The 24227-nt window shown below is 45.8% G+C and overlaps 2 protein-coding genes across 11 annotated transcripts in view; both read left to right on the forward strand.

Moving 5' to 3' along the window:
* Nucleotides 1–3137, forward strand: part of LRRFIP1 (LRR binding FLII interacting protein 1) — a 142914-nt gene extending 139777 nt beyond the window's left edge. For all 10 annotated transcript variants that reach the window (XM_043578316.1, XM_043578310.1, XM_043578313.1 and 7 more), the window contains 2 exons: nucleotides 249–353; nucleotides 2287–3137. In XM_043578316.1, coding sequence (XP_043434251.1) covers nucleotides 249–353; nucleotides 2287–2397 — 216 coding nt within the window. In that variant the 3' untranslated portion in view covers nucleotides 2398–3137. The remainder of the gene's footprint in view (nucleotides 1–248; nucleotides 354–2286) is intronic.
* An 8120-nt stretch (nucleotides 3138–11257) lies between these two features.
* RBM44 (RNA binding motif protein 44) overlaps nucleotides 11258–24227 on the forward strand; it is a 46644-nt gene continuing 33674 nt past the window's right edge. The window contains exons 1-2 of the mRNA XM_043578321.1: nucleotides 11258–11345; nucleotides 22916–23003. Coding sequence (XP_043434256.1) covers nucleotides 22931–23003 — 73 coding nt within the window. The 5' untranslated portion in view covers nucleotides 11258–11345; nucleotides 22916–22930. The remainder of the gene's footprint in view (nucleotides 11346–22915; nucleotides 23004–24227) is intronic.

Consider the following 24227-nt stretch of genomic DNA (forward strand, 5'->3'; position numbering starts at 1 on the left):
AGCCACCCTTCTGGACCAGGGGTCAGAGAGGGAATGAGACCCTAGCAGGTGTCAGCAGGGGGGTGCTCCGAACAGCTTGCTTGGCTGGAACCTACACGATAGCCCAACATGCTAGATCATACGTTTGCATCGTCTGTCCTCCCACCCCATTCCCTAAGCCACACCCCTTGGTCTCACATGTGATAAAGCAACTGGAGAAAGAAAACAGGCCTATGAATTTATACATACGGTGTTTCCCTTCCTTTTAGGTAATAAGGTTAGAGAGTCAAGTATCACGTTATAAATCGGCAGCCGAAAACGCCGAAAAGATAGAAGATGAACTTAAGGCTGAAAAGCGGAAACTCCAAAGAGAGGTAAATTTTCTAGGCTGTTTCCCGGGAGAGCGGGACAATTGTCCAGCTGGCAGCACGGGGCAGGGGGGGAGGGGAGGGGACATCTGCCTACGTCACGGGGAGCCTGGGGCCAAATCACGGCCGCCTTCTCAAGGCTGCCGCTGAGAGTCTGTCTGTCCTTCTGCCCAGCCGCCTACAGACGAGCTTCTCTCGAGTTCTTTGTGTCTTTGATTTTCTACAACTTCACCCCAGTGTGCTGTGTGCAGGCTTCTTGCTGTTTGTTCTGCTGGCTCAAGAGCGTGTGGTGTTTCTTGCATCCATGAAGTCTATTTTCTTTTTTCTTTTTTTTTTTCTTTTACATTTATTTCCTTTTGAGAGAGTGAGACAGAGCACAGTGGGGAGGGGCAGAGAGAGAAGGAGACACAGAATCTGAAGCAGGCTCCAGGCTCCGAGCAGGTGTTCGGCACAGAGCCCCATGTGGGGCTCGAACCCCCACAAACCGTGAGATCATGACCTGAGCGGAAGTCACTCAACCGACTGAGCCACCCAGGTGCCCCCAGGAAGTCTTTTTTCTAAGTCAAGTACGGAAAGTTTGCAACCATGACCTCCTTAAGTATTCCTCTTCCCTGGTGTGTCCGCTCCCCCGCGGGGGTTCCAACCCGAGGCCAAGGCCGGCTGGCCGACCGTCCCTGCAGCCCGCGCATTTCTTAGCCACCTGACCTTGTACTTCCCACTTCCTGGCTGCACTGGTGACGAATCTTCCCGTTCACCTTTTCTGGTTTTAAAGTGTATTCATTCCTGATGCTTTCCTGTTGTGTGGTCACATGTGGTCCTGCTTCTTTGTTAACTGTATCCTTATCTCTTTAAAGATGTCATACACGAGGTGGGGGGGAGGTTCAGTCAACTGAGCATCTGACTTCGGCTCGGGTCATGATCTCACGGTTCATGAGTTCGAGCCCCACATCAGGCTCACTGCTTTCAGCGCAGAGCCTGCTTTGGATCCTCTGTCCCTCTCTCTCTCTCTCTCTGCCCCTCCTCCGCTCATGTGCTCTCTCTCTCTCTCTCTCAAAAATACACATTAAAAACAAAGGTGTCACACACAGCTGTTCTGTTTTCCACGTCTGAGGATGGATTCGTGTCTTTGAGGGCCTGACCCTGTGGTTTCTTGCTTCTGCTGGTCAGATGCTTGTCCTTCGTGCGTTGGGTGTCTTGTGAATCTGTGCTTGATCGGCATTTGTAGGAACACTCCAGGCCAGACTTGGGGAAATTTCTTGCCGAGAGGGCTTGCCTCTGCCTCTGCCCTTGCCGGTGAGAGGGGACGCAGAGGGGGCTAACCTCGGGACCCCAGCCCCCCTCCCTGGAGGTTTTGGATCAGAAGTAGGGCTCCACACCTTGTTCCCACAACGCGTGTCTGCACGACCGCGTGGCTGCTGTACCCGCTCCCCCACCCCCACCTTAGGGCACCTGCACCTGCCTGCCAGTCCACGTGGCTCCCTGCTGTTGGGGCTTCCGTCTGACTCCCAGGCTCTGCGGCCCTGGCTCCAGGACAGACCGCCTTGGCCTCAGGCGTTCCTTTCTGGTTGCAGAAGCCTTGCTGCCCAGGCTGTGGTGACCGACTCCCGCAGCGGGCCTGGGCCCCGCTCTTCTTTCTCTGCCTCCCTTACCTTTTGTGAGACCCTCAGGACCCCCAGGACCGTGTCATAGGAGTCTGGGGCCAAGTTGTTCCAGAGGATGACTGTTGCCTAGTGACTCACGAGGCCAGAGTCTTGTCCTTTGTGTTACTTAAGGAATCGTTCAGAAAAATACGTCCACGCACAGATGCGTACGTATGTACCTCTAGGACCTCAGTGGGTCCGGGCTACGACCGCGTTTTCCAGTAGGATGGAATCTGGGCGACCCTTTTACGTTTGGGGGAAGCGGGTTCCTCAGAGCGGCCTTTCCTCTTTGTTTGCAGCTGCGCTGCGCGTTGGACAAAACCGAAGAGCTTGAGGTGAGCAACGGCCACTTAGTGAAGCGTCTGGAGAAGATGAAAGCAAACAGGAGTGCGCTGCTGTCCCAGCAGTGAGCACCAGCCTTGCACACGAGCCTGGGCGGCGGACGGCGAGCGCTGTTGCGCGGGCTTGCCTCTGTCGCCGTCCGGGATTGCTGCTTCCTCCCCTGCTTCTGAGAAGGCCCGCCGGGCACTCGGCTCCCCTGCTCGCCCGTGGGAGCCCCCGCGGCCACCAGATGCCTCTGTCTGCGGCCCCCGCCCCCCCGGCGGGGCCGCCTCTCCGAACCTGCAGGTCATTTTAACGAGCACATCGGGCCCACGGGAGCTCCGGGCTCCCACTGAACGTGGCAGTCGAAGTAAAGGCTAAACTGGGACTTGGGTTTTCTTTTCCTGTGTCTTGCTGAAAATTGAGGGGAAATGTCACGGTGTCGGGACTTCCTTTGGGGGCACAATCTACAAATGTGAGCGACTTCAGTAGTATCTCTTAGTCTACGCTTTCCGTACACAAAACACTGTGGAACCACAAGCCATTACCAAGCGAAACTCTTCTCACTCGAAACAAGGGGATGGTCTAGAAGTAAAAGTGACCTTAAGAAGACTCTTCACAGGCAACAAATGAAGCTTTTCTAAGGGATTTTTGCATCGGTTCAATCATAAGGATACTTTTTTCCAGGGTAATTAGGCAATAGCTCCACCGAAAAACGACAGCTTTCCATTTGCATTGTTTAATCCTTATATTTGGAATTGAAGTTGTTAACTTCTTTTAAAGAATGTACTGTTAGAAAAATTAAAACATGAAATGTTGAAAGACTTTAGCCATGTGGTTTGTGTTTTTTTTTCTTCCCACTGAGAAAGAAGATCTTTATTTCATATTAATTGTTCTGTACACGTGGGGTCATTTTTTTAAGCCTGTCAAATCAATTAATTTCTCTTGCCCTGTGGAAAAAACAAAGAGTATATTCACAGGAATCGGAAGAGCTCACTTCCAAGAACTGGCATTCTTAGAATAAAAAATAAACTGAGGAAGTTACAGGCTAGAGACAACTGTGATTTCTTCAAGGACAGAAGTAGAGAAAGTCTGGCTACTTGCTAATTTTTAGTTACTCTGTGTATATTGCACCTGAAGTCAGCTTGGTGACGCGGGCCACCTTTTCGGGACATTAGCGAGCGCAAACCAAGGGTCACCCGAAACCATACCTTGTGTTGACCCTGGGAGAGTGCTGGTGTGGGCGATGTGGGTTGGGCGCCTACGTTTGAGAAAATGCTTCCAGCACGTTGCTGGAGGTCACGAGGGCCCGTCCCCGGCACCGTCTGGGTCCAGGACCCGCAAGGTTATATTGCATCAGGGCACAAGAGGGGTTTGTGTCTCCTCGAGCCAAGGACAGCTTACAGTTCAGATCTCCTTCCTGAGCACTCCATAGATAAGATCATCCAATCCCCAGTCCGCGGTTGGTGCCCCCAGACCTGCTATAGCTGATGCATGTTCAAGACCAGTATTTGTACAGAAACCTCCTCTTGCGTTGATCCCGTGGAAGCTCCCAACTGTCCACAGCAACGTGGTTTTTACGTTGACCTAAGATTTGTCAGAATACGTTGGTTTTCAAAAGACTTCCGAGTTTGAAATTCTACTTAATGAGCGTTAAGCGTTCCGGGTTCTTTCAAGAATGCCATATATCAGGGTCCGGTCCAAAACCACCAGTAATTTGAATGGGGAAAATTTAATATAAAGAATGATCGGCCCACCGCAGGGCATCAACTCCGAAGAAAGGGTGGAAGAGAATTCTAGAGAATGTCCTGGAGCTGAGGGAGAGCACCCAAGAGAGGACAAATTAGGATTGAGACCTCACTGGAGGGCCTGGGGCCACCGCCCACGAGAGGACAGACAAGTCACAGGGCGCCGGGGCTGACACCAGCAGGCGGGAAACCGGGGGCCAGGACTGGGGAGCTAACTGCTAGAGCGTGAGCGCCTCCGGGTGGCCTACGTTGCACACCACAGGCGCTGAATGAGAAAGAAGCAACCAGGAGGGGGGAGCCCTGGCTTCCTGCACGGTCTCTCCAACACCCTCTTCAGACCGTAGTGGGCCAGCCGGCAAGGAAGAGATGTTTACTTCATTGTCTTATCCTCAAGGTTTCTTTTCTTTTTATGAAATTTATTGTCAAATTGGTTTCCATACAACACCCGGTGCTCATCCCAGTGGGTGCCCTCCTCGATACCCATCACCCACCCACCCCTCCCTCCCACCCCCCATCAACCCTCAGTCCCTTCTCAGTTTTTAGGAGTCTCTTATGTTTTGGCTCTCTCCTTCTCTAACCATTTTTTTCCTTCCCCTCCCCCATGGTCTTCTGTTAAGTTTCTCAGCATCCATGTTAAGAGTGAAAACATATGGAATCTGTCCTTCTCTGTATGGCTTATTTCACTTAGCATCACACTCTCCACTTCCATCCACGTTGCTTCCATCCACGTTTCATTCTTTCTCATCGCCACGTAGTACTCCATTGTGTATATAAACCACAATTTCTTTATCCATTCGTCACTTGGTGGACATTTAGGCTCTTTCCATAATTTGGCTATTGTTGAGAGTGCTGCTATGAACATTGGGGTACAAGTGCCCCTATGCATCAGTACTCCTGTATCCCTTGGGGAAGTTCCTAGCAGTGCTACTGCTGGGTCATAGGGTAGGGTTTTTTCTAATTTTTTGAGGATCAAGGTTTCTTCTACAACCGACATCTTAATACAACTATGTTTAACCAGCAAAATATCCACATATAGAGATCACAGATAATAATAGCAAACACACACAGCACTTCCACGGGCCTGGCAGTTAGATACATATTTTCACTGAATTAATTTTCACAAAAACCCTGTGAGGCTACAGACGAAGAGGCCGGAGCCCAAGGACTGGCTGGAAGTCTCGCCACTGGTAAGAGGGGGGGCTCCCTGTCTCCCCAGTCCTGGGAAGATGGTGTTTCCCAGAACTGCAGCTCCAAACAGGTCAAACCTTCCGTGTCTACCTTTCACACCCATCTTTGCGAAAAGAGTAGATCCATTTTATGCACACTTCCTAATCCAGAGGAAGATAGAACATGATTTTCAAATTTATTTCACGTAATACAGCTTCTCCTCAGATACAGCTACGGGAATTTGTTACTGGCTTTTTTTCTTCCCGAATTTCTCGACCCCGCACTACTGATGCCCTGGGCGAGATGGCGCTTGGTTGCTGGGCTGCCGTCCCGGGCATCAGGAGCTGTTGAACGGCATCCCTGGCCTCTGCCCACTGGATGCAAACGGGCTCCACCCCAAGTCGTGATCAACAAAAATATTGCAAGCATTGCCAAGTGTCTGCTGGGGGTGTGGGGTGCCAAAGCATCCCCCATTGAGAACCACAGCTTTAAGCTGAATTAGAAAATTGGGAGAAGAAAAGAGTTGGTTGAAAACCTGGACCAGGATCCCTATTGAATGTTTCCTACAAAGTGTTTTCGTTTTTAGAAATAAAATGGCATTTGGGATGTAGAGAGACCGTTAAAAAGACATGCTAAGTGGACAATACAAATGGGTAATGCAAATCAGATGCAATTCAGAGCCGCTGGGAGGTGTTAGTTTCCATTTTTTGTTTCTGATTTCGCATTCTGATCATCTGAAATGTAAACTACAGAATCAAAAGTTACTGTTGATATTTTTGAAAATTTATGTTATTATTCAGCAAATATGGATTTCTGCTTTGTGCAGTGCTGACCTCTTGGGGGACAGCAGACGGATGCCCACCTTAAGGGGGCGGTGGTCCCAAGGAAGAGCATGGCCACACACACTGATAACCACAGAAGAGGGCGGCGTGGGATGGGGTCGGGGGAAGTGCCAGGTGGAGACAGCCAGGTTCAGATTTTCAAACTGGGGCATAAGCATCTGGTGTGTTTCTCCAAATGGCCAGGCCAGATGGGTGCACATGCCTGTCTGGGTGTTTGGAAGTGAGAGCTGCTGTCTGTGGACCTGCCCGGCTCCCTGCACCCGTAGCCTGATCCCCAGCTCAGGGGTCGGGGACTCTGCCCTGTGTCCAAGAGCCTCCAGGACTAGATTCCCATCCTGTTCCCAGTCTCTCGAGGACTAGGCAGCTGTCCCAAGCCCCAGCCCCACACTTGCCCCCACACTGCCTTTCTGCTGGCTGGTATGATCTCTATGTACGGTCGGTTCCTAACCCCCACTGCTTCCTCCTTTCCCCTCTCTGCCAGAATAGCCCCCATCACCACCTGCCAGGTGGCTCCTACTCTGTCCCCGAGAGCACTGAGTACGAAGCAGGCTCTTCGAGTCCTGAGTGGCTGAGTGTCTCCGTTTGCAGTTGCCCGTTCCCGTGGGTGGCCACCAACCTAGCCTCCAAGCTCCACAAGGACAGAAGTTCCTTTGTTCAAGACCTCACCCGATAGATCTCTTCCTTCATATCTTTTATCATGCCCTTTAATAAGCTGGTAAGTGTGTTTCTCTGAGTCCTGTGAGCCGTGTGAGCACCCCCCCCCCCCCCAGCAAATTAACTGAACCTAAAGAGGAGGCCACTGGAGCCTCCAATCTGTAGCCGGTTGGTCAGAAGCACAGGTGACAGCCTGTGGGGGGTGGGGTGGCAGGGAGAGCCTTGTAGGACTAAACCCTTTACCTGTGGAAGCTGATGCTATCTCCAGTAGATCATGTTAGAATTCAGTTCATGCCTGCTGTGTCCAAAAATTGGTGTTTTGTCGGGGGGGAGGGGGCGCCCACATTGGCCTTGGTTCCAAGAACGCTAAAAGAACTCCCTAAATCTCAAGAGGCACGTATTCTGTATTTAGATGTGGGTGCCAGGATAAGGGAGGAGGGATCTTGAGGTTTGTGTTTGCCCCTCACCGCTAGCCTTCTGGGCCGATCACCACCGCCATGAGCACACATGGAGTCCACACCGCCCCCCTCCGCTCCCCCTTGAGCTCTGCCTTTTGAAGACCGCACCCCTGTCTGGCTCTCTTCCGCTTTGAATGAAATGTTGCCCCATCCCCAATGCTGGGGTGCTGAGAGTTTCTGCCTGAACTTGTCTTGTAAGCTACCCCAGGGCAAAGCTGCCTTGGCTTCTTGGCTCTGGCCTGCCGGGGGTTTCTCACCTGCCTCACCCAGCCTGGAATTCTGTAAAGCAGTAATTCCTCACCCGCCATGATTTTACTAAGTGGGGCTGAAGATCGTGTGGTCTAATGTTCCCACACCGAGACATTTTAATTTATGAATCTTAAAAACCTAGTTCTAGGGGCGCCTGGGTGGCTCAGTCGGTCGAGCGCCCGACTTCAGCTCAGGTCATGATCTCACGGTTCCTGGGTTCGAGCCCCGCGCCGGGCTCTGTGCTGACAGCTTGGAGCCTGGAGCCTGCTTCGGATTCTGTGTCTCCCTCGCTCTCTGCCCCTCCGCCGCTCCGTCTCTGTCTCTCAAAAATAAGTGTTAAAAAAAAATTTTAAAAACCTAGTTCTAATTTGAAAAAGGAACATAAAAAGAACAAAACAATCATCGCTCCCTCCTCCCAATCTGTGGGGTAAAAAAAGAAAAAAGTCTGGCTTCTGCATACCTAATATAAAACAAAAGGTCAGACCCAGAAAAGCATTTCCCAACAGTCAGCACAGTTAAGATTTAGCAAAGTAGGGGCACCTGGGTGGCTCAGTCGGTTAAGCGGCCGACTTCAGCTCAGGTCATGATCTCATGGTCCGTGAGTTCGAGCCCCGCGTCGGGCTGTGTGCTGACAGCTCAGAGCCTGGAGCCTGTTTCAGATTCTGTGTCTCCCTCTCTCTGACCCTCCCCCGTTCATGCTTTGTCTCTCTCTGTCTCAAAAATAAATAAACGTTAAAAAAAAATTAAAAAAAAAAAAAGATTTAACAAAGTAAAACACGGGAGAATGCACCCGTGAATACATCAATGTGAAAACAAAATATGTGGGAAAAATCTGATTTAGCTGGGCGAAAACGGCCAGTCCTCATCTCAGCAAAGGTGCCTGCAGCTGCACAAATGACTCAAAGAGCCAAATCAAGACAAGAAAAAGTTTCCAGAAGGAGCTTTTAATACCTAGGAACCTGTATTAGAGGAAATCTGTGCGTTCTGCTATGAGATATACAGCATGAAACACTATGGAGATGTATAGTAAGAATAAATAGCATAAAGATTGTTAACTTTCTTCCAAATGTAGAGACTTAATACGTTTCTTAGGAAAATCTCTTTGAGATTTTTTCTTTTTTGGGGGGAGGGGGGTGTGAATCTCACAGTTGTTCTAGTAGTCATCTGGAAGTTAAAAAAAAAAAAAAATACCACCAGCTTAGATAACTTTGATAAAAGCCCCTGTGGGGTCAGCGAGTAGCCTCCACCAGGTGCTACAGATATTACAAAGGTGCAAAGACAGACAGGTCCCCTCGAGGGCACAGCCAGCCTGGCTCAGGGCACGGGATGCATTCCCGGAGGACCCCCCGGCTGTGGCTCCATGCCACTGAGGCTCCGCGCCACTGTCCTGAATCTCAAGTCTGCTCCACACACCCCAGCCCACGACGAATTCTCTGTGCCATCAGCTAGAGAGTGTGTCCTCTCAGATGCACTGTCTCAGGCTCTATACTCCTCAGCCCGCCTGGTACCCAGCAGGACGTCAGTAGGTGTTTGTGGCATATGAGGTGTTAACAGCTCGGGTGAGCAAGCATAAGGGCCCTGAAGGGGGGCGTTGGAGAGGATCTCAGTGGTGTCTCCGTGCAGCACCCCCAAAACTTCTAAAGCGAGGCCCTGTGAGAAGATGACGCAGGTTTCTGTTTTCCTCTTCACGCTGTTCTGCGTTTTCTCCACGGACACAAGTAACTTTCACAATGCTAAAACATTTAACAAAAGTCAGAAGGGAGAAATTAAATGTAAAAAATCAAATCATAAAAGGCAAGAGGAACCTGTTGTGTAAATAGCCATCATTCTGAACTCGGAATGGGGTGGGGGGGAAAAATCACCGCAATAAATCACAAAGAGATCGATGGATTCCATAAAATGGGAAACTTCACATCACAACAGTTTAAGCCCCAAGTCAATGATGTGCGTCCAGACCCGTTAGAGCTGCCGGGCAGAGGAGGTGTTGGCCGAGGCTAGACTCTAAGGCTCCCAGAACTCTGATGAAGAGAAGCAAGGATCCCACTGCCCCAGGGCTGGTGGGAAATGTGGAGATGATGTCAGAAAACTAAGCCTTTGGGGCACCTGGGTGGCTCAGTTAAGCGTGGGACTCTTGATTTCAGCTCAGGTTGTGATCTCAGGGTGGTGGGATGGAGCCTGCTTGGGATTGTCTCTCCCTCTTTCTGTCCCTCCCCCTCCTCCCCTCCCCCCCCCATAAATAATAAACAAAGATAAGCTTTTAGCACAGTCTTAAATGTTTTTTTTTTAATGTTTGTTTATTTTCAAGAAAGAGAAAGACAGAGCACGAGTGGGGGAAAGGCAGAGAGCAAGGACACACAGAATCCAAAGCAGGTTCCAGACTCTGAGCTATCAGCACAGAGCCGGACGCAGGGCTCAAACCCATGAACCATGAGATCATGACCTGAGCCCAAAGTCAGACGCTCAACCGACTTAGCCACCCAGGCACCCCCACAATCTTAAATGATTTTAAACAAGTTTAGGGGCGCCTAGCTGGTTCAGTCTATACAGCATGAGACTCTTGATCTCTGGGTCATACATTCAAGCCCCATGTTGGGGGTAGACATTATTTAAAAATAAAATCTTTAAGTAAAAAAATCGTCTGGGGCGCCTGGGTGGCTCAGTCGGTTAGGCCTCTGACTCTTGGTTTGGGCTCAGGTCATGATCTCAGCGGTTTGTAAGTTCAAGTTAAATTTAAATTTAAAAAATTTAAAAATTAAAAAAAAAAAGAAAGAAAAGAAACAGTCTTTAAAAAAATAATAAAGACAGGTGCCAGAGGGGGCTGAGTTGGTTAAGCATCTGATTTCGGCTCAGGTCCTGATCTCAGGGTTTGTGGGTTCCAGCCCCACATGAGACTCCAAGCTCACAGTGTGGAGCCCACTTGGGATTCCCTCTCTCTCTCTCTGCTTCCCCCCACGCTTGCACTTTCTCTCTCTCTCAAATAAACGCTTAAAAAAAAATAAATTCAAAACATAATGATTCGAGTAAAAATCAAAATTAATGCCAAAAGGGGCGCCTGGGTGGCCAAGTCCGTTAAGCATCTGACTTTGGCTCAGGTCGTTGTCTCACGGTTTGTGAGTTCGCGCCCCTCATCCGGCTCCCTGCTGTCAGCGCAGAGCCTGCTTCAGATCCTCTCTCTCTGCCCCTTCCCCTCTGGTTCCCTCTCTCAAGATAAATAAACTTAAAAAAAGTTAATGCCAAAAAATTCACCAGGGATGAAAAAAATATGCCCATTTTAAAGACGGGATAGCTGTGCCTTGCAGAACCATACTTGGGATTTTCCACTACTTGGGATTTTGATTTCCTTAAAGGACTGCATTGAAATGGGGTCTTGATGACTGGGTTTTGGTGCTCCCTTCAATGTTGCGCATCTCACCCAGCCCTCCTGGTGGGGATACCCTAGCGGACTGCCCGAGGGCGGCGGCGTGCCAGGCGCAGGAAGAGACACCTGTTGGGGAGAGCTGCCTGACCACAGCTGGCACCGGGGGCTCTCCCGCCACTGCCGGTGGAGGACTCCGTGGGCTCTGGGCCCGCACAGGGAGGGGCTGGGCCCGTGCAGACAACCTCGTCCACACCACGGTCTGGGGCCGCACCGCAGGGAAGGGTTCCGCTCGCGCCACAGTCGCCTCCCGCGCTCGCCTTGGCACACCGCCAGCCGGCTGCCTTGTTCCCGCCTCCCCGCCCACATTCCGGGCCAATCACGGCACCGCCCCTGCCGGCGCCGACCAATGGGAGCCCCCGCCGGGCGGTGGGCGGGCCGCCGGTGTCCGTTACCCGACAGGCCCCGCGGCAGCACGCGGCGCGCGCTTCGCCTGGAGTCGGAGGCTGAGGTCGCGTTCTCGCGCGGCAGCAGCAGCGGCGGCGGCGACGACACGGTTCCGAGGTGCGCTGGGCGTGGACGCGGGGCACAGGCCCGGGACCTGGGGGTCCGCAGCAGCGAAGTCCAGCGGTGGTCGGGCGTGGTGGCGAGGTCCCTCCGCTGCTGATGGCCGGGAGGTGTGAAGGAGGGCGTCCCCGGCGGCGGCTCCTCCGCGGGCCCCAGGGCAGGGGGCCGGGCGGGGGGCGGGTGGGGGCCAGGCTCGGGTTGGCTGCCAAGGCCCCGGGTTTGCGCGTTCCTGGGTGGCCAGGGCGTTCCAGAATCCCCCAATTTGGTACGTTTACATTCAGCCCTGGGCGTGGCCCCCAGCCTCGCTTCACCAGCGCCGAGGCGCACTTGCACCCCAAAACCTGGCATGGAGTGAAGTTACCGGACCTATCGCACAGGTGCGGTTACTTTCCCCGAGCAGGTGGACAGCCACCCGTATGTGCATCGTTGTGACACGTGCTCGAGGAGCCCTCGCAGCGGGCAGGCGCGTCCGGACAGGGAGACAGGCGGTGGACACCAGTCCCCCGGAAGTGTGGGGTGTTTGCCGGCCTGGCAGTGGTTCCCGGGACCGCGTGGGGCGGCGGGGAAGGGACCCCGCGGAACGGACGTTTAGGGTGGGACCCGAAGGTCAAGCAGGAGCAGGAGTTCCGGGTGGCCGGCCGGGACGGGGATGCGGCGGGCCGCGGAATGCACGTGGCGGACCTGTGCCAGGAAGGAGGCAGGTGTGTCTGGAACCAAGGTGCCAAGGTTAACGCAGAGCCCAGGCCCTTGGAGGGTCTCTCGGGAGATCCTACAGAGTTTTAGTCCTTATTCATCCAAAGAACAACAACCATCTGTTGCTGAGTTTTAAACAATAGGTTGAGCCGATCACATTTGCATTTTGGAAAGATTATTGCCGCCGTCCGTGTGGGGGTCTGTTGGCGCTTGACGCTGTGTCGGATGTTAAAAGTGACAAGACCTGGTAGGGATGAAGGAGGTGTCAGGGGAGAGTCCTGTGGTTCTGGCTTGGTTCTGGGATTGAAAACACAGGAGGGAATCGTTTGGGAAATGAGAACTGGGAGGACACAATAAAGATGGGTACATACCCAGGAGTGGAATTGCTGGGTCACGTGGCCATGTGTTTAACTTATTTAGGAACTGCCAGATTGCTTTTCAAGCTGGAAGCACCATTTTACATTCTCACCAACAATATTTGAGGCTTCCAGTTTCTGCAAACCCTTGCCAACACTTATTTTCTGTGTGTGCTTTAAAAAATGATAATATAGCCATCCTAGAGGATATAAAGCATCTTATTATGGGCTTGATTTGCATTTCCCTTATAAAGTATCTTGATTTGCATTTCTTTAATACTGCTATATTGAAAATCTTTTCATGTGTTTATTGGCCATTTGTACATCTTTGGAGGATTGTTTATTCAAACCTTTTTCTTATTTTAAAAATTGGACTGGCTTTTTGTTGCTGAGTTCTAAGAGTTCTTTATATATTATGGGTAGTAGACCCTTACCAGATATAATGATTTACAAGTGTTTTTGTTGTACTCAAATATTTCTTTTTGTCAAAGTTTTTGACGTTGGGCATCTGTTCACATTTAAGAATGAAGCCTGCACAATCAAGAAGAATGAAATCTTGCCATTTGCAACTACGTGGATGGAACTGGAGGGTATTATGCTAAGCGAAATTAGTCAGAGAAAGACAGATATCCTATGACTTCACTCATATGAGGACTTTAAGATACGAAACTGATGAACATAAGGGAAGGGAAGCAAAAATAATATAAAAATAGGGAGGGGGACAAAACACAAGAGACTCTTAAATATGGAGAACAAACAGGGTTATTGGAACAAACAAACCCTTCCCCCTTGTGGGAGGGGAATGGGCTAAATTGGTAAGGGGCGTTAAGGAATCTACTACTGAAGTCATTGTTGCACTATATGCTGTCTTGGATGTAAATTAAAAAAATAAATAAATAAATAAAAAGAATGAAGCCTGCAACACATTGAATGCAGACTTGAATGCAGAGTCAGATATGAATGAGATCCCAGCTTGCTAAAACAGATATTAAAGACATTTGCAAAATGTTAATGCTCTTCTTACTAATATATTTGAAAATACACATTTTTACATTTAAAATGTTACTTATGCTAAGTATTGGGTTTGTTAGTGTTAATAAATATTGAAAAATTTTCTATTTTAATTCTAACGTGATAAGTATTAATAGATACTGTCCACATAAACAAATACTCCTTGAGGTTCTCAATATTTTTTAAGAATGTGAAGACTTTCTGAGTGCAAAAAATAAGAAACCACAGATGTATTGTAATGTCAGTTATTTTGATAAGCTAGCTTTCTGTTCATCTTACTCTTTATTTTAAATATTTACCTGGAATTCCTAGAGTAGGATCTTTACTGACTTAAGTAAAATCCTGTAAGCCAGGAGTTACTAGGAATTTTTAAATGTGGTATAAAGTCCATAAATCCTTTAAATTATATGTGTGTGTATGTGCATTTTCTCAGGGAAGTTAAGTGTGTGATTTTTATCAAATCTTTGGAAACTCCATAACCCCAAAGGTTAACAACCACGAGCCAGTCTTAAGGCAGTAAAAATAATAAAAGGCTACTAAACTCTTGGTATTAGGCCAATTTTTTTCTGTTACTAGCTAAAAAAGAATTTCTGAAACATGAAATTAGAGGTTGAATACTTCCAGCCCAGATTATCTGTAAGCTTCACAACTGTATATCTGTTTCAGTGTGTACATGTTACGGGCACTTAGAACTTACTGTGTATAAAATGAACTCATCATCTCCCATGGCTTCCCATCCAAAAGAAAAATAATATAAAATTATTCCTTCTCCTTTGTTCCTAGTTGAGTGAGTGCACCATCAATGATGATGAGTTCACGTTGATACATATTAAATATATCGTCTTGTCTCCTCTTTTTACCCCTCTTTACCTGGGGGCCATCCCATATTTGTTTTTTTAACTCGAGGTGCTCTTTTCCCTTTGAGATGCTCTTTCTTAGTGGTTAGCCCCTATGTGACCTTTATGATTTAGCTTAGATGTCACTTTCTTTATGAGATTTCCCTTACCTTTATCAATGCAACCATGCTATATTGTCGACTTAATTATCTGTGAAATCCAAAGTAGATATAGGTTATATTTCTCTTACTAGGATAGAATATTAGTTTTTATTGCTTTTTAAGTACAACTGTCAGTTTTAAAAATGCCAAATGTGTTTGTGTGTGTGACATTATATCCTTTATGTCAAAATCAATATTAAATTGATATAGTAGTCACTGTGATAGCAGACTCCTATTTGCATGTCTTTCAGATCTTAGTTTAAATGACAATGACAGTTCCTCAGGAAGGCCTTCCCTAACCCTAAGACTAGGGCAGGTCATTTTATGTCACACATAGCAATTTGTGTCTTTCCACCTCTCTAGAGTATAGAAATTTCCTAGAGTATTATTTCTTGGCCCCAATTAAGCTGTGGAATGTGTATTTTTAAAGAGTGTCCCAAGTGATTCTCATATTGGGCAAGTTTGAGAAAAGGGACCCTATAATAAAATTTATGTGCTCCCTCTCCATTCTCCCATCCCATGTTTGGAAATCACTTGTTAATGTGTCTATCATGTTTCACAAGGGTGGAGACTAATCAAATGTGTTCCTCAACACTTAGCATATGACTTAAACAGATTCAGTCATTATTGCATTATGTATTTTTTTACATTTATTCAATATTAATTATTTTTTTATTTTATTTATTTTTTTATATTGAATTTTTATTTAAGAATGATTCTCTAGAGAAGGGTATACATTCCTGAAACTGGAATGGAACTTACTGGTAATAGGATAGGTATATGTTTGACATCATTAGAAACTTCCAAACAGTTTTTCAAAATATTTTTAACAATTTGCATTCCCTCTAGCAGTGTTGTTATGAATACCTGTTTGCCTGCACCCTCACCAATATTTGGTGTTAATCAGTGTTCTTTTTTTTCTTTTTTGCCATTCTAGTGCGTGTGAAATGGTATGTTAGTAGTTTAAATTTGCACTTCCCTGATGACTAATGATGTTGAGCACTTTCTCATACATTTAAGAACATTCCATATGCCTTATGTTATATGTGTGAAGTAATGTCCAAGTGAAGCTTTTTTTTTTTTTTAAGTTTATTTATTTTTGAGACAGAGAGAGACAGACCATGAACGGGGGAGGGGCAGAGAGAGAGGGAGACACAGAATCCGAAGCAGGCTCCAGGCTCTGAGCCATCAGCCCAGAGCCCGACGCAGGGCTCGAACTCACGGACCGTGAGATGGTGACCTGAGCTGAAGTCGGACGCTTAACCGACTGAGCCACCCAGGCGCCCCCAAGTGAAGCTTTTTGAAGCTTTTTTTAAAATTCGATTTGTATGTGTTCTTTACATAATCTGGGTAACAGTCCTCTGTTGGATATGTAAATTGTAAATATTTTCTCCCAGTCTTTGTCTTGCCTGTCACTTTTTTAGTGGTGTCTTTTGATGAGCAGCAGTTTTGAAATTTTGTAACACCTTTTTAGTTAATACCTTTTGTATTCTAAGAATATTCTAAGAAATCTTTGCCTACCCCAAAGTCATGAATATATTCTCCTGTATTTCCTTGAGAAAATTTACAGAAAAATTACCTCACCTCTGTTACCATATATGATGTAAAGGAGGGGTCCAGGTATTTTTCTTCTCCCCTTCAAAAATCTGGTTGTGTCGGCACCATTTACTGAATATGCATCAGACCTTCCTTTCCACATTGAATTGAATTAGTGCCTTTCTCAAAACTCAAGTGGCTCTCTTTCTGGACTCTCATAATCTATTAGTTTAATATACTACATTGCAAATACTGTAGCTTCATAATAAGTCTTGAGATACATGTCATTTAGCTTTCTTCTAAATTGTTTTGGCTATTATAGGTTTGTTGCATTTCCATATAAGTTTTTAACCAACTTGTCAACTTCTACCCCCAAAAAATTCTTCTGCAGTTTTGATTGATATTGTGTTCAGTGTGTAGTTCAATTTGTAGAGAACAGATCTTAACAGTACTGAGTTTCTTGATCCATGAACATGGTATATCTTTCCTTTTATTTAGTTCTGCCTTAATTTCTCTCGGTAGTATTTTGTAGGTTTCAACATAAAAGTCTTACACATCTTTCATTACATTTAACAAGTAAGTTTTTCATGTTTTTTGATGCTTTTGTAAATAATACTCTTAAAATTTTCATTTTCCAAATCTTTGTTGCTAGAATATAGAAATGCACTTGGCCTTTTATTTTTCAACCTTGCTAAATTCACTTATTAGTTGTAGTAGTTTCTTTCTGTATCTTTTTTGGCTTTTGTCTGTGCATTATCATGTGGTCTGTGAATAAAGTAGTTTAACCTTTTTTTTCCTCTCCAGTCTGTATGCCTTTTATTCATTACATGGCTAATATCTCTAGTACATGAAATAAGTGGTAAGAGAACAAATGTTTTGTTTTTGGTAGAAATTACTCGATTTTTCACCATCAAGCATGTTGTCTATATGGTTTTTTATTCTTTCACGTTTTCTGTAGATACCCATTATTAGACTGAGGAAATTCCTTATTGTTTTTGGTTTACTGAGAGCTTTTACCGTGAATAGGTTCTGAGTTTTAACAAATGTTTAATCAAATTCTTTTTCTGCATCTACCGAGAGAACCATGTGATTTTTCTACTTTATTCCCTAACTTTGGTCAGTGACTGACTGCCTTTATATGCTGCTGGATTTGTTTTGCAAAAAGTTATTTTAGGATATGTGACTCTATGTGCTATTGGTATTTTTATTTTTTTCTTGCAGGTTCCTCAGAGTTTGGTAACAAGGTTATGCTAGATCTGTAAAACATATGGGGAAGACTTCCCTCTTCCTCACTTTTCTAAAGGACTTTGGTTACCAAAGTTGAATTCTGCCTTTATTTCTACCTTAGTAGATGAGTAGAATTCATCAATGAAACCATCTGCATCTGGAGTTTTCTTTGAGGGAAAATTTTTAATTACAGGCTTAATTTTCTTAAGAGATATAAGACTATTCATTAATTAAAAAGGGGGGGCTGTGTGTGGGTAGCTCAGTCGGTTAAGCGCCCTACTTCGGCTCAGGTCATGATCTCATGGTTTGTGAGTTCGAGTCCCGCATCGAGCTCTGTGCTGACACCTCAGAGCCTGCTTTGGATTCTGTGTCTCCCTGTCTCTTTCTTTCCCTCCCCCACCTGCACATACTCTCTCTCTCTCTCTCTCTCAAAAGTAAATATTAAAAAAAGAGAGAGAGGAGACTATTCACATTGTTTATTTCTTCTTATATATGTTTTGGAAGGTTGTAGTTTTCAAGGACATGTGTCTGAATTGTAGAATTTATCAGATAATGTTGTTCATTGCATTTACCATTGTTTTAATGTCTGAAGGTTCTATAATGTCCCCTTTATCATGTATGATATTGGCAATTTGCGTTTGCTCTTAAATGTTTTGTGTGGGTTTAATTTGTTCTAATTTTTCTAGTTTCTTAAGGCAGATAACTGATGTTAGGGGTGCCTAGGTGGCTCAGTTGGTTAGGAATCTGACTCTTGGTTTTGACTCAGGTCATGATCTCATAGTTTGTGAAATCGAGCCCCACGTCAGGCTCTGTGCTGATGCAAGCCTGTTGGGGATTCTGTCTCTCCCTCTCTCTCTGCCCCTGCCCTGCTCTCTTTCTCTCTTCCTCTCTCAAGATAAATAAATATTTTTTTTTAATTTTTTTTTCAACGTTTATTTATTTTTGGGACAGAGAGAGACAGAGCATGAATGGGGGAGGGGCAGAGTGAGAGGGAGACACAGAATCGGAAACAGGCTCCAGGCTCTGAGCCATCAGCCCAGAGCCCGATGCGGGGCTTGAACTCACGGACCGCAAGATCGTGACCTGGCTGAAGTCGGACGCTTAACTGACTGCGCCACCCAGGCGCCCCAATATTTTTAAATGATAATTGATTTTAAACCTTTTTTCTTTTCTGTTATAAGCTCTTAGAGCTATACATTTCCCTCTAAGCAGTACAACTGTTGATATGTTGTATTTTCATCATTTAGTTTAAAATATTTTCTAATTTCCATTGTGATATGGTTTGTTTTTTTTTTGCCCATGAATTATTTACAAGTGTTTTGTTTAATTTCTAAATACTTGGGAAATGATTATCCTTTTAATTATTCTTAGTTGTGCTGTAGTCAGAAAATGTACTCACAAGCGTGTGGAAGATTCTGGCCATGATGTAGTAACAGACTAGATTTATCATGTTGCTATAAAACAACTTGAAAACTAGGCCACGGGTATGAAACAGCTGTTTCCAGGCAGTGCGGGACTGCGACTTCTTAAGGAAAGAAAACATACAGCATGAACCCTGTGGTAGCCTGGCTTCCTACCTGGAACACATTTGCCAGGTCAGTGGCTTCGAACCAGGCACCGCAAGGTGTGCTAGCTTGCTCAGGCAATGAAACCACATTTGGTCGAGCCCTTGCCGTTGGAGTCACCACCGAGTTAAGCGTATGATAAACGCACTGGCATCTCCAAGATGTATGTGTCTTCTGCCAAATATGAGAATTGAGTGGGGATCTGGGAATCCTAGAGTCCTTGGTGGTGACACTCATCTCCGCAGTCCCTTTGGATGTGATATTGCTTTGATTTACCATTTCTTTTCCTAGGTAGAGGCAGTTCTGATGCCTTCCACTTGGCTTCTCCCACCGTGTAATAGCCCTTACTCAATAGGTCAGGGAACCAATGTGAGGATTCTGCCATCTGTTAAGTATGTCTTTGCCAACTGTGCTTTCTGAAACTGGGCAAATAGCCACAGGATGGGTTCAGGGACCCGGTGCACCCACTACAAAATGGACCCAAGCTAAAATTGCACTGATCATCTGATCTCTGTAAGTCCCTACTCTGGTTGGAGGGCCAGGCCACAGTGACATTTTGGGTCTCCTAAAATCAGTGTCAGTGCAGAGCCAGTAGTCCCTGAAAGGTCTGATTAGTTCCTTTTTTCCAATATACAGTTAGCCTAGCAAAAGGCTGTAAGTCCCTTTGGGAAAGGCTAGGAGAAAGATTAACGGTTTTAATTTTTGTTAGTGTATTTTTGGGGTCCTTCCTCAAACGGACCCAGATTCCCCTTCATTCAAGGTTTTCTGGGCCTGTAAACTGGCACAAGCCTGGGAATTGATTAAGGGGTCAGGACTCTATTTTTATGACTCAGGTGAGAATTTTGTTCACTTGACCTAGAATTTTCCTGCTTATACAGATGAAATAAGAATTTAGTAGGCTTTGGGGAATCTGAGTAGCTCAGTCAGTTGAGTGTCCGACTCTTAATCTCAGCTCAGGTCTTGATCTCAGGGTCATGAGTTCAAGCCCCACATTGGGCTCAGTGCGGGGTGTGGAGCCTACTTCTGTGTCTCCGTCTCTGCCCCTAACCTGCTTGTGCTCTGTCTCTGTCTATCTCAAAAATAAATAAACATTAAAAAAAATTTTTTTTAAGAATTTAGTAGGCTTGATAGGAATTGATATAGGATGGATCTTTGATGGCCTTTTAAATTTTTTTCTGACTGGTTCTCTGTTCAGCTTTTTCTGTTAAGTTTTTTAATTATTTTCCTAGAAAATTACCTATTTTGGTTAAATTTTCATTTATCCATCAGAGATGTGTATAGCAATCTGGTCTTCTTTAACTTTTTAAAAGTTTGCTTATTTTTGAGAGAGAGAGACAGAGAGAGAGCAAGAGTGCAAGCGGGGGAGGGGCAGAGAGAGAGGGAAACACAGAATCCGAAGCAGGCTCCGGGCTCCGAGCTGTCGGCACCGTGCCCGACGCGGGGCTCAAACCCACAAACCGCAAGATCATGGCCTAAGCCAAAGTCGGACACCTAACTGACTGAGCCACCCGAGCCCCACCAATCTCAGTTTTTAAAATAACTTTTTTTTTTTAGTTTATGTATTTGAGAGAGAGAGAGAATGAGCAGGGGAGGGGCAGAGAGGACGAGACAGAGAATCCCAAGCAGGCTCCGTACTGTCAGTGTGGAGCCCAATGTGGGGCTCAAACTCACAAACCATGAGACCATAACCTGAGCTGAAACCAAGAGTCGGACACTGAACTGACTGAACCACCCAGGTGCCCCCAAAATTTTTTTTTAAATCTCTTATTAAAATGCTCCTTTTCTTGGGGCGCCTGGGTGGCGCAGTCGGTTGAGCGTCCGACTTCAGCCAGGTCACGATCTCGCAGTCCGGGAGTTCGAGCCCCACGTCAGGCTCTGGGCTGATGGCTCGGAGCCTGGAGCCTGTTTCCGATTCTGTGTCTCCCTCTCTCTCTGCCCCTCCCCCGTTCATGCTCTGTCTCTCTCTGTCCCAAATAAATAAATAAACGTTGAAAAAAAAATTTAAAAAAAAAAAAAAAAAAAATGCTCCTTTTCTCATTGTGACTTAGTCCTTTCTCAGATTTGTCAGGTATTTATTTATTTTTTCAAAGAATAGCTTTTGGTTTTAGTTATTATTTTTTACTCTTTTTAAATCGGTCACTTCTGCTTTTGTCTTAACTAATTCTTTTTTGATTTAAGTACTTTAGATCTTTTCTATACTTTTTTTTTTTTTTTTAAAGTAGGCTCCATACCCATCGTGGGGCTTGAACTCGGGATCCTGAGCTCAAGAATTGCCTGCTGTATGGACCGAGGCTGGAGTTGACTGCTTATGATCATAGTCCGTTAAGTTTGACTTAATAACGAGCATCTAAAGCTGTGGGTTCTTTGAGTTATAACTTTGGCCAGGTCCCATGTATTTAGAAAGTCTGTGCTCTAGTTGTTACCAATTTGTTTTCACTGGTTGAAGTTTGTACTGCTTAGTAAGTAGCTAAGTCAGGATTCAAAGCTAGATCGCCTGTCTCCATGGAGTAAGCCCTTCTGCTTTATACAGCTGACCCCTGAACAACACATTTGAACTGCATGGGACCGTTTAGATTTTATGCAGAGTTTTTTCTAGATGGTACTCTATTGTATGTGTATTTTCCTTATGAAATTCATAATAACTTTTTCTTCTGTAGCTTACTTGGTGGTAAGAATACAGTATTTAGTGCATGTAACATACAAAATATGTGTTCATCAATTGTTCGGATTATTGGTAAGGCTTCCAGTCAGTGGTGGGCTTTTGTTAAGTTCGGGAGGAGTCAGAGTTACACATGGGGGCTCGGTGCTCCTAACCCCCGTGTTGCTCAAAGCTCAACTGTAATGTCTTCTCATTGTAGCACGGGACAAGTGAACCTCGATGATTTGTCCAAGATCACCAATTGAAATAGTTCATGGAGAATTAGAACGAAATCAGGTTTTTTCTTCAAACTTCCCAGGAACCTTTGTAATACCTAGTCACCAGAATTCTGTGGAAGATACCTTAGCTTCCTAGGGGTATAGACAGTGAAGATAACTAGGGGCCAGAAGTCCCAAGATGATTTTGTGTGTCAGCTGGACATTTCTTCTGCTGGTCTCTTCTGGGGTCATTCATGTAGCTACTGAGGGACCTTGATCTTCCTGTTAAGTGACTAACTTGGACTTCCTCATGTGGCAGCTGGATTCAAAGAGTCCTTGTCAATGACTTTTCTTTTTTTAATGTTTATTGTGACAGGGAGAGAGAGCACATGTGTGCGAGTGGGGGAGGGGGCAGAGAGAGAGGGAGAGAGAGAATCCCGAGCAGGCTCCGCACTGTCAGCACAGAGCCTGACGCGGGGCTCGATCTCGCGAACCATGAGATCATGACTTGAGGCGAAATCAAGAATCAGACACTTAACCAACTGAGCCACCCAAGACGCCCCTGTCAGTGCCTTTTAAAAACAGCTTTTTTGAGGTCTGTTTTACTCATTTCAAAAGTACAGTTTTAAAAACTCCATCAAGTGGTGCAGTCATCACACCATAAATCAGCTTTAGAACATTTTAATCTCTCCAGTAAGATCCCTTATACCCATTTACAGTTAACTCCTCTTCCCATCCCCTGCCCCACGCAACCATTAATCTGCTTCCTGTGTCTATAAATTGCTTTTTCTGTACGCTTCGCTTAAATGGAATCGTGAGCGTGTGATCTTTGTCCAACTTCTTTCATTCGGTGTGCTTTTGAGGTTACTCCAGGAGATTGCTTGCCTCGGTTTGTTCCTTTTGTTGCTGAAAGATGTTCCATTCTATGGATATACCATTTAATTGGGTTTTAATAGATCTATAATTTGTAACATTTTTGAAACATTTTTGATCCAGGTTTGACATCAGTGGGCCATACTGTAGCCTTTAGTACTCATTTTTTTGGATTAAGACTTTTGGGTGGCCTAATACATTGTTTGCCTTTAATCTTTAATGTTTCTTGGAAATTTTAAAAGAACGTGTCATGTCTCTTTAAATAGTAGAATCTATTCTGTAGCTGTCAACTCACGTTTTTATGAAAGTTATTCAAATGTCCTACCAGTTTTATCAGCCCTCTTCTTTTTGAATCTTTGACTGTATAATTGCCATTTTGTCAATTTCTTGATTTTCTGATAGCGTTTTTAAATATAACGCCGAGTCTGTTCAATGTTTACACCTCTTCTAGAGGCAAATCCTTGGGAGATGCAGGCTGCCGCAGTGAAGCAGATAGCTCCTGGTAAAGCCTACCGCAGTAATGGAGGAAACGTCCGGAAAGGTGAGGGGCCAGGCCAGCTGGCTTTACTGCGGGTGGAGACAGGGACCGAACCTAATCGAGCTAGATAGTTCTCCGGCGTTGCTGTGGCTTTAAACCTTCTTTGTGGCGAGGCGGTGGGATGCGGCACGGTTTTAATTTGGCAAACCCAGGTGACTTCTGGGGAAGGCGGCAGCCCACACAGGAGCTCTCAGGTAAAGGGAAGAGGCGGGGAAGAAAAGGTGAGCCAGGAGAGAGGGTTTCTGTCCGACCAGGCCTTCAGGAACTCCTGGCGGGAAGTAGCCTGCAGGGGGATGAGTGGAAGGCGGGCAGGTCGACCTCGCCGCCCAAGTGGCAGATGTTGTCTTCACACAGACCTGGAGTTTCTTTTTCTGTGGTAATGGTATGTGAGACGACAAGAAACAAGAGCATAGGAAGCAGGGCGACTGAGCTTTATGTACGTACGAATACATGTGGTTTCAACACAGACACACACACAGAACACAGAATTCAGATAAAATATAGGAGAATATTTTTGCAATCGTGTGGTAGAGAAAGCCAGCGAGACAAAACCCAGAAGTCAGAGAAGAGACCGATCCATTTAACTATCTTAAAAACCACGGTGTGACAAGATTTTATAGAAAATTCAAAGGTAAGCAGTAACCTCGGGAAAAGTCACTCATATTATAAATCTAAAAAACAAAGGATTAGTATCCAGAATGCAGAACGAAGTCCTATACAGATCCTGCAGGAAAGCATAGAATGTGACAGTGACGCTCACTCTGCTGGCCTGGGCTCCAGCCCCGTGTTTATGATAGTTCGCTAGACATTCACATCTGGCTGTTTGATCCCTCACCTTCAACTCTGCTTGCTTGGAACTGACCTCGTTGTCTCCTCCCTCCCACCTTGCTCTTGCCCCGCTCTTCTTCACAAAGTGCCTGTCCCTCTAGCCCCACGTTTTTCCATGCAACTGTAATACCACGTGGTAAACCTTAGCCTTATCTCAGAATGATGTTCAAGCAGGTGGTACCCGGTGGGCAGTCAGGAAATCAGTTGAGCTGATTGTGACGAGCTTTTTTGAAATATATGAAATAGACCAGAAAATAGCAAAATACATCAGGCATAGAGTAGTTACTGTTTTATAAACTTTTTGTTTCACTTATGCACATGTGTATGTATGTGTGTACTGGATCTTGATAGAAAACGTAGTTCCGATTATGTTCTTAGTCAACAAAATTTTTTTTGAAT

Source organism: Prionailurus bengalensis, chromosome C1, assembly GCF_016509475.1.
Source record: "Prionailurus bengalensis isolate Pbe53 chromosome C1, Fcat_Pben_1.1_paternal_pri, whole genome shotgun sequence".
Taxonomy (NCBI): Eukaryota; Metazoa; Chordata; class Mammalia; order Carnivora; family Felidae; genus Prionailurus; species Prionailurus bengalensis.